The 13,704-nt window shown below is 39.0% G+C and overlaps 1 protein-coding gene across 1 annotated transcript; it reads right to left on the bottom strand.

Annotated features, from left to right (window-relative positions):
* Positions 1–6,842: 6,842 nt before the first annotated feature.
* On the bottom strand, positions 6,843–9,467 carry LOC129112335 (troponin I, slow skeletal muscle-like). The gene is made up of 7 exons (XM_054624388.1): positions 9,424–9,467; positions 8,645–8,686; positions 8,185–8,226; positions 7,840–7,971; positions 7,653–7,742; positions 7,370–7,552; positions 6,843–7,242 (listed from the first exon to the last, which is right to left on the bottom strand). Exons 2-7 carry the CDS (start codon positions 8,663–8,665, stop codon positions 7,141–7,143), a joined length of 570 nt encoding a protein of 189 aa, XP_054480363.1. The 5' UTR covers positions 8,666–8,686; positions 9,424–9,467; the 3' UTR covers positions 6,843–7,140.
* Between the last annotated feature and the right edge of the window lie 4,237 nt (positions 9,468–13,704).

The raw sequence follows: 13,704 nt of genomic DNA, 5'->3' as shown, positions 1-13,704 counted from the left end.
GAAGCTGTCACTGGCATCTTTCGCTCACAAATGATGCCAAAGAAGTCAAGCTAGTTCATGAAATAAAAAGAGGAGTGGAAAGTTAACAAATCTGATGGAAAGGAGACAGGAGTTTTCCAAGGACTTTGGAGCCTTTATGCCATTAAGAGAGAAGAGATAAAAGCAGACGACACGATTAAGCAGTTAATGTCAGGTAGAGATTAATTACTTGAAACGCTACACTTCATTAGTGACACTCTGCAGTGCTGCCAGTTTAGATGTCACTGACACCAGGAGCATCTGCACTTTAAATGGTTCATCCAAGTGGCAACAAGGACTGTTTACTATTTACACAGTGTGCAGCTGTTTTATAAAATAAAAAAAAACATGATTTGAAGGTCATCTTTTAATATGAACTTGACTGAGAGTCAAGCTGCTCTGTGATGCTACCTGGAAATAGCAGTTTTACATTTATATGTTGGCATGCTATTTTGCCAAGCCATTCTCACATCCAACTCATCAAATAACCTTTGATCAGTGGCCAAATTTTAAAGATTTCTATCTTTAATTCAGATATTTAATCCAATAAAAGGAAGAGAAGCCCACACTGAATGTTTAAAATACTGCACACACATTTCATGAGGTACACTGCTGAGGTGCGTTCAGGTAAAACTCATTATTCTTCATTGATTTTTCCTAGTATCTCTACACCAAGGGGGAGATGGAGATAAGAGAGAAGCAGACGAGCACAGAAGCGGTTTAAGTGGGATGTGGGTTATGAAAAACAGGCTGCACTTAAAGATGATCCTTAAAATTGTGTGAATTCAGTTTAGTCAACATTTAGTCTACACAACAAAGACCTCTTGAAGATTTGGACAATGGCTTATATAAAGTAGCTGTTTGTGAAAACATGAACCTCCATTGTTACTCTTTCCCCAAAATCTTCCAGGGTGGTTAATTTGAACATCGCTATAAATAATACACTGAGTCAGGCTGTCCACGAATTTGTTCCAAGGAGACCGGAGGCCACGTAGGATCAGCTGACGTTTTCCTTAGTTTTTTTTTATTACAGTGTCAAATGACAACGCCAAGATTTAAAAATGTGCAAACCTTCTATCCACAAATGGAAAAGCAGGAAAATTTAAAATAAATAATGTAAAGGGAGTCATAATTAAACATAAGGAACATTGTTGTTCCTGTAAATGTTTGACTTTCACCTTCGTTGACAAGTTGTGTGTTGTCGTACACTTGCATTAGGACTGTTGAGCGTTTTCCCTCAATTTTAATGGCTTCTTCATTGAAAATACTCAGGAGGAAAATGATGTTGTATTACTTTATGTCTCTGTCTTTCTGATATTTCAGAACAGTTATTCCAGATATCAGATTTTATTTCCTTTGGGTTATCTCTCACTGATATTGTTAAAAACGCCATATTGACATGCTGGGTGCGAAAGCTTGACAAGCCTGGCAACAGTAACCAAGGAGGGGGGAAAGCTTAGCGAAGGGTTGATTAAATCAAACTAAAACAAATAAAAGCTGTACTCTTGTAAAGTTGAACATAAGGTCTAATTTCTACTCCCCCCATTTGAAAGTTTCCACCTGATTACAGCAAAAGGAATTAATAGCTGCATCTTGTTAACCCCAGGTCAGCGTTAGTGTTCAAAACTAATACCCATCAGCCCCCTCTGTCTCCCTATTGGCTCAGAGGAGATCAATAATGAGAAGGGAGTGAGGCCACGGGCACCAACTGTAGATTAATTTACACCATTAGAGGTGATGGATGGATATGTGTGGATGGTGCCGTGCTGGGATTAAGACACACTTTGGCAGGGCATTGAACTTTTCCCATGATGAAAAATGAAGAGATAAAGTGTTCTTATGGGTCTTATTCCAGAATATAATCACTTTCTTAGATTGGGTGAGTAGTAAGTGTTTAAGATGAATTCATTGTGTGTGGTACACTGTTTAACACACTAAAGAATCATTTCGTTTGACGGCTTTTAAAAATATATACACCTATAAACAAGTCTAAAGTAATACTTGAGAGCTGCAGTTCACTCCCATGTTGACTCCCTTTCCTGTATAATTAGTAGATTCCCTCGAGCATAGTTCAGGGAGATGGATAGAAGGGGAACAAAGCCTGTCACAGGTGGGCGGGTTGAGGCCTGACCTGCTGTGAACCACCACTGAAGCTGATGAAACAGCCCTGAAACCTCTTTTTAGAAAAAGGACACATAAACACAGAAAATTCTCAAAGAGCTTCTCACACTGTTCCACTTAACGTGTCACCTCTTACAACACATTAAGTCTTTGACCTCATTCAAGTTAATAAAAACAAGAAAAACAGTCTCCAGAAAACATGTTGGCATTGTACGTCTCTGCAAACTACGTTAAATGTGAACGTTTCTGAACAAAAAACATGTTTCATAAATTCGTTTCATATCAGCCTCGTATCAGTTTTGCAGAATTGCACAATGGCACATGGTTGTGAAATGATTGGTTAGGTTAATACAACAATAATACTTCACTGGCAAGGACCACGCCACAATAATGATAGTTAAGTGGTTTTAATATAAGAGGAATAATTGAATAATGTAAATGAGTAATGGTAGTGAAGGAGAGGATGTGGGTGGAGGTCATGTGATCAGGTTAGTCTGGGTAATGTAGGTGGCTCAGGGGAGAAGGAGACTCAGGATGGGGATGTCGTCTCGGGTTTGATGTTAGGCCGATCCAACTACGGACCCACAAAAAGATTGGGTAGAACTTTTAATGATTTGTTAACATGTTAGCCATATCAACTTAACAAAGAGATTGCATGTCAACATTGTGTTTACAGCTTGTTCCCGTGGCCAAAAAATCATTTAAGAGAAATATCTCAATTGGGTTAACATTATATTGCCACTATTATGTAGAAAATGAATTAACTTGGCTCAGTTTGCTGTCTTTTCTCCCTGCATATACTGGCTAATATAGAATCATTGATACAGAAATATAAATAAATTAAATGAGTCTGGATCATTAGGCGACTTGTAGATTCAGTTCAAGTGAGGCAAAGTTAATCCTCAACCTTTTAGTTGGGTCAAATGGATTAGCAATGAACAACAAATGTGTGCCTTCATCACTTTGTTTCCAGTCATTTCCATCTGCTGCTTGTGAATGTTTCATTGAGGTTGAAAAGAGATTCACCTCTCGCTCTGAACCCAATTAACACCTTTTGACTGCGGGGAGCATATTGCATAAATGTGTTTGCGGGTGTGTGTCTGTGTGTGTGTGTGTGTGTGTGTGTGTGTGTGTGTGTGTGTGTGTGTGTGTGTGTGTGTATCTTTCAGTTTAAACCCTTGAATCCACCAGTTTAATGCTTCTTTTAAAGCTCCTTTTCTGTGTCATTACCTCCAAATATAGACTAACATTTAGAAAAGAAACAGCATTTGCCTCAAGCTGCTTATTTGTCGCATCGCCACAGAAAGCTGTAAATACATACAGTAGCTAGTTAGTGCGACATAAGCCCAGAGGTCACAGAATACAGGGATTGTTAGAGGAAGGTCGGCAGATTGCTGCCTCAAACCAACAGAGGCATGTGAAAGTGGAAAAGTAAATTAATAAATCTTTCCCCTTGTCTTCTTGAAAAACAATGTGTTTGAAGTGTTTTTTCCTGTGCCAGGAGGTGTAGAGACTCAAAACCCTTTTATGACACACCTTCTCCTCAAACTACAAAAACGAAAAAGGCTATTTACTCATGGAAAGGAGCTTAATATCAAAGACTGAAATGGCTTTTTGTTAAACTCTTAACAAAACATAAGAAAGGATTATTATTAAGAACTGTTGATAGACAGCAGATATAAGGAGAAATGTGTTACACTGTGCAAATATATAATGTGAATCATGTGAATTCCATCCATATTGTTTTGGCAGGCCTTTACCAATCCAGTCACCTGACTATCCACCTGGATGCACACCTGTTCCTCATTCCCTCATTAGCCCAAGTTTACATATTCCTCCCCACTCCCTGTGCCCACAGCATCCATGTTGCTTACCTGTCACAGTGCTCCAGTCATGTGTCTATCTACTTTAACCTCTCTCTTTAACTCTTAAAAGTAGCTGCTGGAGTTTTTTTTAAATCTGCTGCTTTTCTGTTACCGGCCTGCTTATCTCTTCTTAGTTGTTTGTCAGATTCTGACCTGCCTCCAAGATGTTGACAGGCCTGTTAAAGTGCCTTTAATTCAACCTGCTCTGCTTGAGTTTTTGCAGTACCTGAACCGTGACAGGATATTAATAATGGGAGAATTTCTTTTGCAAGAAAATGATTTGTCTATCGCAGGTTTAGTTTCACAATTGCAAACAATTTCACTGCAGTAGTGCATACAAAAAGGAATGTTACATTCTTGTGTACCATGTTTGTGATATTGGCTCAGCATCACTTAGACATATTCTGACTCTGGCCATCCTATCTCGCTGAAGGACATTTTGACAAGATACGTGACAACAACATTAGCTGCTGCACTAACTGAGCCTGGAGCTTCCAGTCTGAGGACAGCCCGTCTAATCACTCAGCCCACCCTCTGTTACTGTCAAATATATTCCAATATTGGCAACCCCCTTAGTCCCTGCAGCAATAAATACACTGCTCGTGTTGTATACTGAAGATTAATGACATCAATCACACCTTCTCATCAAGCCACGCAAACACACACGAACACGCTCCAAACATTGTAATCTGCTTCAGTGTTTTCTTCGCAGACTAAAGACTCTCATTTTTCTTTTCCTTTGGGTTATTCCATGAGTGAAATGAACTGGCGCTGCTTACAGCCACAGTGGTAATTATTTATTGTCAGGCTCCACTTCTTCCATCTTACAACTTGTGGAAATGATGGTTTCTTGTCTTCTCTAAGACAGCAGAGTCACAGTTTTTAAACATGAAGGAATAGAGGGAAGGAGTTTTGAGAAGTTTAGTCGAGTGAATTTTATTTATATAGCCCGAAATCATGGATCGGAGTAGAAGTAGCAACTTCCAGGTGTTTTGCTCTCCAGCAGGTGGTAATTGACTCAACTTTCTTCCATAAAACATTTTCTATTCATAGAATTCAGGTATTTCCACCGCCATTGTTCTTCATATCAAGTGTGACATAGTTCCTTAAAGGTGCTAAATAAGAAATTCAGAGCATATCTAAGATTGAGGGATTTACTCCACACGGTTCTCAACATGGCAACAGCGGCTAGAAGCTAACGGTGCTAACAGTGCAAACAACGCAACAGTGCTAACAGAGCTAACAGTGTTAACCTGAGGGGGAACCGGGTGGTGGGCCATAGGTTGGGACGGTGTTATCAGAGGTCGTATGAGTGCAGAGTGCCGTGAAAAACGCTAGCCAGTTGAGCATATACTCACTGGGACTAACATGCACCTGCTACGTAAATAAAACACAGAAAAGCTTGGATAACAGGGACGCCATTACAACACAATGTCTCTACAAATGTTTGCTGCTATATTAATACTCTGAATTTTGCACCTTTTAATGTTTTCTACAAAAACAAAATATACAAATGAATAATCCTTTTGAATTGTTCTCTCCATTTAATGAATTCCTTTAGCTCAACACAGTTGTTTCAGCTAACGTTTTATTAATTATAGCAGGAGATGTACTGTATTCCTCTGATTGTGGACTGCCACCAAGTGGCACTGGGAATGAAGCACAGTGTGATGCATCCCCATAAGCACATGACTGACTGACTCTTTGGTTTGAGATTTGATCAAGTCACACTTGAATGTGTCTGTCATCTTAAGACGTTTCGGGGAAGACTCCAGCATCCTGACCTTTTCCATTTCACATTCACCATGTGGTGTTGACAAGAAAGAACTCTGGATGGCACATCTGGATCATTTGTTGTACGTGAAGGTCACTCTCATCATTGCCTATTTATAGATACTGAGTGTGCATGGAGTTGCTGTTCATTATCAGCTAGTTAAGCTTGAGTGTAAGAGGTCATATATCAGCTTTTCAACATGACTAAACATACACACATACAGTGGAGGTTGATGATTGGACACATGGAAAGGGATGTGACTTTTAACCCATCTAGATTTCACACAATCATCATACATTTGTAAGGGGATTTTTGGCATTCGTGAGACATGTGCATCAGCTGTCCATAACCAGCCCATAAAAGCATACAATACCACCAACTGAAGCTATTGTTGGTGTTGCTGTCATACTTCAAATAACAATGGCTGGGTGAGGACAGCCAGTCGACTCACACAGACAGAAGAAGCACATGCATGCACGCAATGTGTGGGACGACAATGCCAGAGGGTTTCGCTTTCCAAGGCTTGGATTTATGGAGGACAGCATCAGTTCCAGAGTCTAAGATTCAAGTCACATCTCCTGGGGTTTATTTCTATCATCAAACTAGTCTAAAAATATAACTTATCAAGAAGTACTGAAGCAGCAGTAGTTTGTCATTTTTTCTGAAATGATTAAAGCCTGAAAAATGAGCAAAACATAATCCCGACGATGGTTGAAACACTGTTTTGGCAGTAATTAGATTGGAGACCATTTTTCTTTGTGAAAATGTGTAACAATGTTGTCGAAGTAACCGTCCTAATCTTTATGTGTGCGTTGTCATTTAAATTTGAGATTTACTTTTAATATTCCTTTTCTTCTTTTATGGCTGTGTCTGCAAGATCTATTTAAACATTATGAGGTTGAATTTCGGTAGGTGACACCTGTTGCACACCCCTCTCTTGACTTATCGTCTTCTTTTTTAATCCATCATGAGTTAAGATGCTTTCCATCGTCGACAGGTGCCAATAGAATGAAACATGATAAAGTCAAGTACGGATTTGGAACATAAGAGACTGAGACGTTATTCAAATCCATTTTAATTGTCTAAAGATGTCATAACAAAACAAGAATAATGTACTTTTGTAATAAAAAAACAATGGGTCTCTACTCATTCTACACTTTTCTTTAAGTGCTTTGAGTCATTGCACAGAAAATGGCCATCTAGCAAATGAAGGCACAGCTGATGTATTCGAGCCGTTGATTCCTACACCTCAAGTCATTTAGCCTTCTTATAACTATTCAATACTTTTTGTCTAGACTACTTTCCTTTTCCCTGTTCTTACTTAACCAGCTTCGTCACTTGCAGGACCCCCCACATAGTGTCTCACTGTGTTCCTCCGGCTGTATCGAACATCTTCTTGCGGCCCTCCATGCCTGACATGGCCTCCACGTTCTTACGCCAGTCACCCACTTCAGAAGTGAGCTCCTGGGGTTCAACAGAAACAAAAAAAATAAATGAAATCACATCATCTACCTGAGATATGATGTTGTTTTTTTCCCCTCATACTGGGAAAACCTGCATGCTTAATATTTGGGAGTCTGGAAACCGGTACCTTGTCCGTTTTGCCGTCCTCCTTCTTCACGGACTTGAGGTTTGCTCTGAGGTCCATCGAGCCCTTGTGTTTGGAGCCCAGGAGAGCTCTCATCATCTCATCTGCCGACACCCTCACCTTCCTCAGGGCAGGCTTTTTGAACTTGCCTCCAAGGTCCTGTATCTTCAACTTCAGCTCATGGATCTAAAAAATATGGAAGAAAATATATAAAACAAACTAAGCTTTCGTTAAAGATATGAATATGCTAAGACTGAAGCACTGACTCAGGAGAGTGTTCACTTACATCTTTGTTGTGTTTGCCCACTTTCGACTCGCAGTCATATCGCTCCTCGTCCACAACATCGATTTTTGTATGAAGCTCCTGGCATAATTTCTGAGGGAAAGAGGAGGGTTTTAAACATATCGCTCAAACATGGACATACATCTTCTGCTCTAGAAAAAGCTGAATTTTTTTATGATTTATGACCCACTTGTAGTTCATTCAGCGGTAACCCAGAAAGTTGCAAAGGGGGCAACTTTTCTCCTATATAGCGCACTTTCTCCTCCTCCCTATCTTGCTTCTCCCTCTCCAAATCCTCACAGGCTCTTGTGAGGAGGAGCATCTGATAGGACAAAACAGATGTTCTGGTCAAGTATAGGTACTGAACAGACTCTAAGATGCTATAGTAAATCGTTATTTGTCAAAAGGTGTCTTGGTTGTACATATGTACAGTATCACAATATCTTGGAGGAATATAGCAGTGATTCCCAACCAGGACCACTTCTGCAGTTGCCAGGTTGAGTAGGTGAAACAAAAAGGGTATATCATAACTCACCTTGAGGGAGAGCTTGCGGGAAGCCGAAATCTTCGACTTCGGCTGTGGAAAAATACATTTTAATCAGGCACATATACCATGGATGGACAAATATGCAAATACATCTTGAAGTGTAATATATAAACTGTAGAAAAAAATGTATTTCTTGAGGAATTTCTATTTTGGAATAACTCCTAGATGTTCCTGTTAGCTCACCAGCAGTTGTGATACATGGCAAGTCCATGAACTCCATAAACAGTAAAAACATGTGTATGGAAAGTCAAACTCGCCACCACTTACTGCAGCGGCATGTGAATAGATAATGCTTTATTATTAGGATGAGGTCAAGGGGAAAGCTCTCATTGATGCTGATAACAACTCCGGCCAGATAAGCACTGCCAGATTTTTGCCGTGTGCATCAGGACAACGTGTCCCCTCTCCACGCATGAGGGATTAACACTGTGGAATATAGCCTGCTAACCTTTTCCCCTTTGGGATTCATCCCTTTGGGTCTGTTGGGATCCTGAAAACCAAAACAGGAACAAATGAGTATGATGCTTTATGGAATTAGGTTTATACAAGAACATAAACATTTCTATTTGAATAGTAAATTGAGCAGTCAATGAAATAAATATGAATTATGACAGTATCATTCAGGAATAGTGCGTATATTTTCTTACCACTTTTAGACTATTATCACAAAAAAAAATGAGAGAAACAGATATCAGTACAGTTTAGGGGTGAAATGTCGCCCCAGTGAATCAAACTGTAATTTGATCCATCAAGGCGCCACATAGCAAACAGTCCTAAACCCTTGACAAGAGGATTAAAGCAAGGACATGGTGGGACCAATTCCCTCCACTATATTCAGCATCATCTCAGCTGTGTTTTTTTTTTTTTTTTCTTTTCTCAGTATGACTGCAGCTCAACAGATTTGTTAAAAAAGCTCTCAAACTGACAAAACAGACAGAACTGTGACAGCTGTAGTTACAAGTAGAAGATCTGGAAAATCAAATATTCTCATTTGTAATTAGATAATACACTTGATAAATAAAGGCTTTTCCACTGTAAAACTTTTAAAAAACGTTCTATAATAACAGCTCTACCAAATAAACTCTGTCACACTTTAATGTACGTAAACCAGAACAAAGAAAATTACAAATCGTTTCACAAAATTATAGTTTAACCCACATAAAATGTGAGGAATTCACTGAAAGACCTAAAGACTTCAAATTCACTATAAAGCAATGGTAGTTTTACCTGTGAATGGGTGTCTATAAAGAGAAGAGAAGTATGAAGAGAGTCAAACAGTGGCCGCTGGAGACAATGGGCAGCTTTTTATGTGAGCCGTGTGGACAGCAGATATAACGTCTGGTCCAAAGAATGTGCTGGCATGAGACCAAGCATGAAATATCACCTCCCCTGACACTGCAACAACACTAGGGGAGGGTAATAATAAGTCATGAGCACTACCTTAACGGTATTGTTTATAGATTTACTCAATGTATTCATAAGTATTGACAGGCTGTTTCTTTCACATGTGGGAGTAAAGGGAATGTTTGAAATCGTATTCCTTTCCTGCTGAGAGTTGATGAACAGGATGATGAATCGGGAGCCAGAAGCTGGTTAGCTTAGCTTAGCTTAGCTTAGCTTAGCTTAGCATAAAGACTGGAAGCAAGGGGATACAGATAACCTGACACTGTTTAAAGGTTAAAAGCACCTTTTAAAAGCCAGCTAATGAATATATATATAAAAATGCGAATTCATATTTTATAGGAGGTTAAGTGTCGGAATATTTCTTGGGCAGGACCAGTTGTTATAGGCAACTAGCTGTCATTTGTGCTCTTTGTTGTTGTTTGTACCGATTAAACGATCAAGATAAAACATGAACATTAGTGAGCTTTAGATGGGTTTGGAGATGAGTTTTGTTACATTTGGACAGAGCTGTTTAACCCTGTTTCTAGTCTTTCAGGCTAATGTTAAGATAAACTAGCTGGCTCCCTTTTATAGCTTCGTACTTGAGAATAGTATCATATCACCCAACGCTTGGCAAGAAAGCAAATATAGTATAAACCCTGCTTTAAACCAAACATGTCAAATAAGTAATTACATTAATGACTTAGAAGTAAGAAGTGTTTGTGTGACCTCATGCATAGCGAAATCACACAATCATATTCTAAGAATAGGTGAGGAACTCTCCCATCACAGGCTGCTCTATCGCGGACAAAATTAGATTTAAAGAAACAATGTAGTCAATCTAAATTGTTTTCTTTTTCTGACTGTTCCTGGGTATTTAGTCAAACATGTCATCCTGTTCAAAGGTTAATAAAGTGCAGACCCTACATATGTGTAGCTGTAAGGCAGCCATGCAGAGACCGTTAGCTCTTGTCATTACCACTCTGATTTATCTTTGGGGCAAGTGTAGTCAAGGTTAAATAGCAGGAATTACTTCCTGTGACATTTGATCTTTTATAATTACAGTTATTATGATGAAAATACTTGTTGGTGTAATTATATAGTGTCACAAAATAACGACAGGTTGTTCTATGTTGGGCGGATGAGTAGTAGGTGGAATAGCAGGGTTGAATAGCTGCTATGGTAAAGATATATCATTTTTTGTCTCAAAGGTCTCATTAAGAAGATGGTGAACGGTCACAGTTCTTCATTCTATCTGTTTATGAGTCGTATTGTGCTTCAGTGGCTGATGTTCTGCAAATGTCCAGGCAGTGACAAATAAACAGACATACATTTAAATAAATGTTTATGATTCATATAAATGTGTCAAAGATCATCTCTCTGATTCCAACGACATCCTTTTATTTGACTAATCTACCGTTCCACAGTCACTTACATGCAGTTTGAATGATAATTAACAAGAACCCCTGACTTATAGGTTTTTATTTCCTTAGGAATCACCATATGTTCACTGTGAATATACCTGTTTTTACAGCTAAATCCCAAGATAAAACAAAACAGAATTTAAAATACAGAAAATCTTCCTGTGTACAGGGTGAACACATTCATCATGAGAGAATATTTCAAACTCAGGTCTTTCAAAATCATGCGGCATGAAAATGCACTTGCTACGGATACAGCACCAAATGAATAATGTAAAAAGGTTGAAAGCTGCAAAACTATTAAAATCACATCAGCTTTAGCTAATTAGCAAATATCAGCATGCTAACATGCTAAAGCAAGTCATTGCAGTTGACTGACAGTCGACTCTTTGTCCTGTGTGTTTTTGTGTTTACATCTGCTGTCAACAAATTCTTGGCCTGACTTCATCAAGATTTCAGAGCTAATCTTGGCCTGAACTTTGACACTTCTTACGCATCACTTTACCCCGTAGCATCAAGTTTCTATTCTTTCCACTGGCTTACACTGCAGTAAAGCTGATGCAAGTGCTAAGGCGTTTTTGGTAAACAGGGCATTAGCAACAAGGACATCTTCAGAAGAGTCCAGAGTCTACGCTGAGCCTTTTTCTCTTTGTGAGCTGTGAGGGCTTCTCAGAGATTAGAAACCAGGGTGAAAATGAATGCAAAGATGTGTCTGCAGGAACAGCATGTTCAAGTTTAAGTTACGGTAAGTGATTCCTTGTGTCTGATACATCTGCAATTGTCACCTTTTTCCTAAAATGACATGTTAAAAATATGTACATAATTATAGATATCAACAATATCTAAAACAAATAGGTTTTGTGTATGTTCATACGTTTGAAAAGAGAGAGACAGAGAGAGAGACATATTTAATATAGATTATATAAATATGCATATAAGGTATTACTCCCTTTTATTCATTTTTCATATGCCAAAATATATTTTTAAATTTTGTCAATACACATATACACATATAATAAGTTTGTATATTGAAAATAAAATCATGAAATTGAAAAAATGTACAAAAACCACAAAGCTCTCTTTTTTTAATTTCTGAATAAAAATGACCTGCAGATAATGCCTAAGAAAGGCAGGCACACCCCTAAGAAATAAATCTCATAATAGGTGTATTATATAAAAAGTAATAATAAATTGTTACACTACAAGCCTATGAGCATCCAAATTAATTTTACACTTGCAGATTTGACATTTGCAATCATCCTTCCTGTTTAATAAGTGCTACAGTGTAAAACACTGTGCGGCGTTGGTTCCTGACACTAATACCAGAGGAGGAACTGGAGCTGAAGAGACAATGCCTCAGTGAGCAATGAGGGCCAAAAAAAGGAGAAAGACGGGGGGGGGGGGGACAGCAAATGTTCTGTCATCATTTTTTTTTTTTTCCCGTGATCCTCAGCAGGTGGGAGTTCTATTTCTGCTGCAACCCGACTCCCCTCTGTCTCCACACAGACACATACACACAAAGAGTAAAACACAGGGAGGCCTTGGTAGCAGGGGGGGCTTGTAATGCTCTTTTTTACCATCGTCGCTTTCATAAATAGGTATAGGTGAAAGCTCAGTGTGTCGCCCCATAGTTCTCCTTATGTGGTCGTTAATCTCAACTATTGAACTCATTTTGAACCTTTGGGATGGAAAGAAGGAAAAGTGAACATCTGCTACAGCTGTGTATGTGTGATCTTCAAGGATTTCACCTCCTCACCTGCTCTTTGAAAGTGTTATATATGTTCAGTTGTCAGTTGTCTATGTTAATCCGTCTGAACCCACTGTCAAGCTCAATCATGAGATGACGAGGTGTTAACTTAGAGGTCTGTGGTATTACTCGACATCTCTGTGTATCCTACATAACATGACCCACAGAGAGAGACACTGAGTACTTCACACTAAACCTTAAATGTTTCAGAAACACTGACTTTTCATATACTCAGTGGTGGAAAATTACATTTGCTCACTTACAGTACAAAAGTGTCATTTTGAGGTACTTTGCTAAGGGATTCCCGTTTTATGTTACTTTATACTTCTACTCCACAACTATTCAGCGGTAAATATTGTACTTTTTACTTCACTCCATTTATCTGACACCTCTATAGTTGCTAGTTACATTCAGAAACAATCCGTTTATTTTATATGACGCATGTTTTAACTCGACCAGCTACAACAGTTAAATGCTAGTTGAAATGCATAATCAATAATATGGAATATCATTCATAGGGGCCAAGAGTTCTACTGTTGATACTGTAAATACTTGACATTTTCAATGCAGGACTCGTAATGGGAGTATTTTTAAAATGCAGTATCACTACTTTCGTTAGAGTAAGGGATGTGAATACCTCTTCAATCCCTGATTTTTACTGATATGTATCTATTTTTTTCCATCTTACCGTCTCTCTGCACCCCTGTCTGTGTCTTATCACTTTCTGGATCTTGTACAGGCCTCTGTAGTGCCACCGTTGTCTGGACCCCGGGGTGCAGCGAGCAGCTGACGCATGACTTCAGTGGTCTGACATGGCATCCCTCTGCCCGCTGCTCTAACCTTGAGGCTGCCCTTTCCCAACACGGGGCAGCGTCTGCCCTGAGAAGCCAACATTTATAAGCTACTCGCACTTTTACAAGCTTGTATTTCCAGATGGAAAGGGTAGAAGGGCAGTGA

The sequence above is a fragment of the Anoplopoma fimbria genome, chromosome 23 (assembly GCF_027596085.1).
Source record: "Anoplopoma fimbria isolate UVic2021 breed Golden Eagle Sablefish chromosome 23, Afim_UVic_2022, whole genome shotgun sequence".
NCBI lineage: Eukaryota > Metazoa > Chordata > Actinopteri > Perciformes > Anoplopomatidae > Anoplopoma > Anoplopoma fimbria.
Note: the sequence above shows the minus strand (reverse complement) of the source record. Positions and strands in the feature narration are given on the sequence as shown.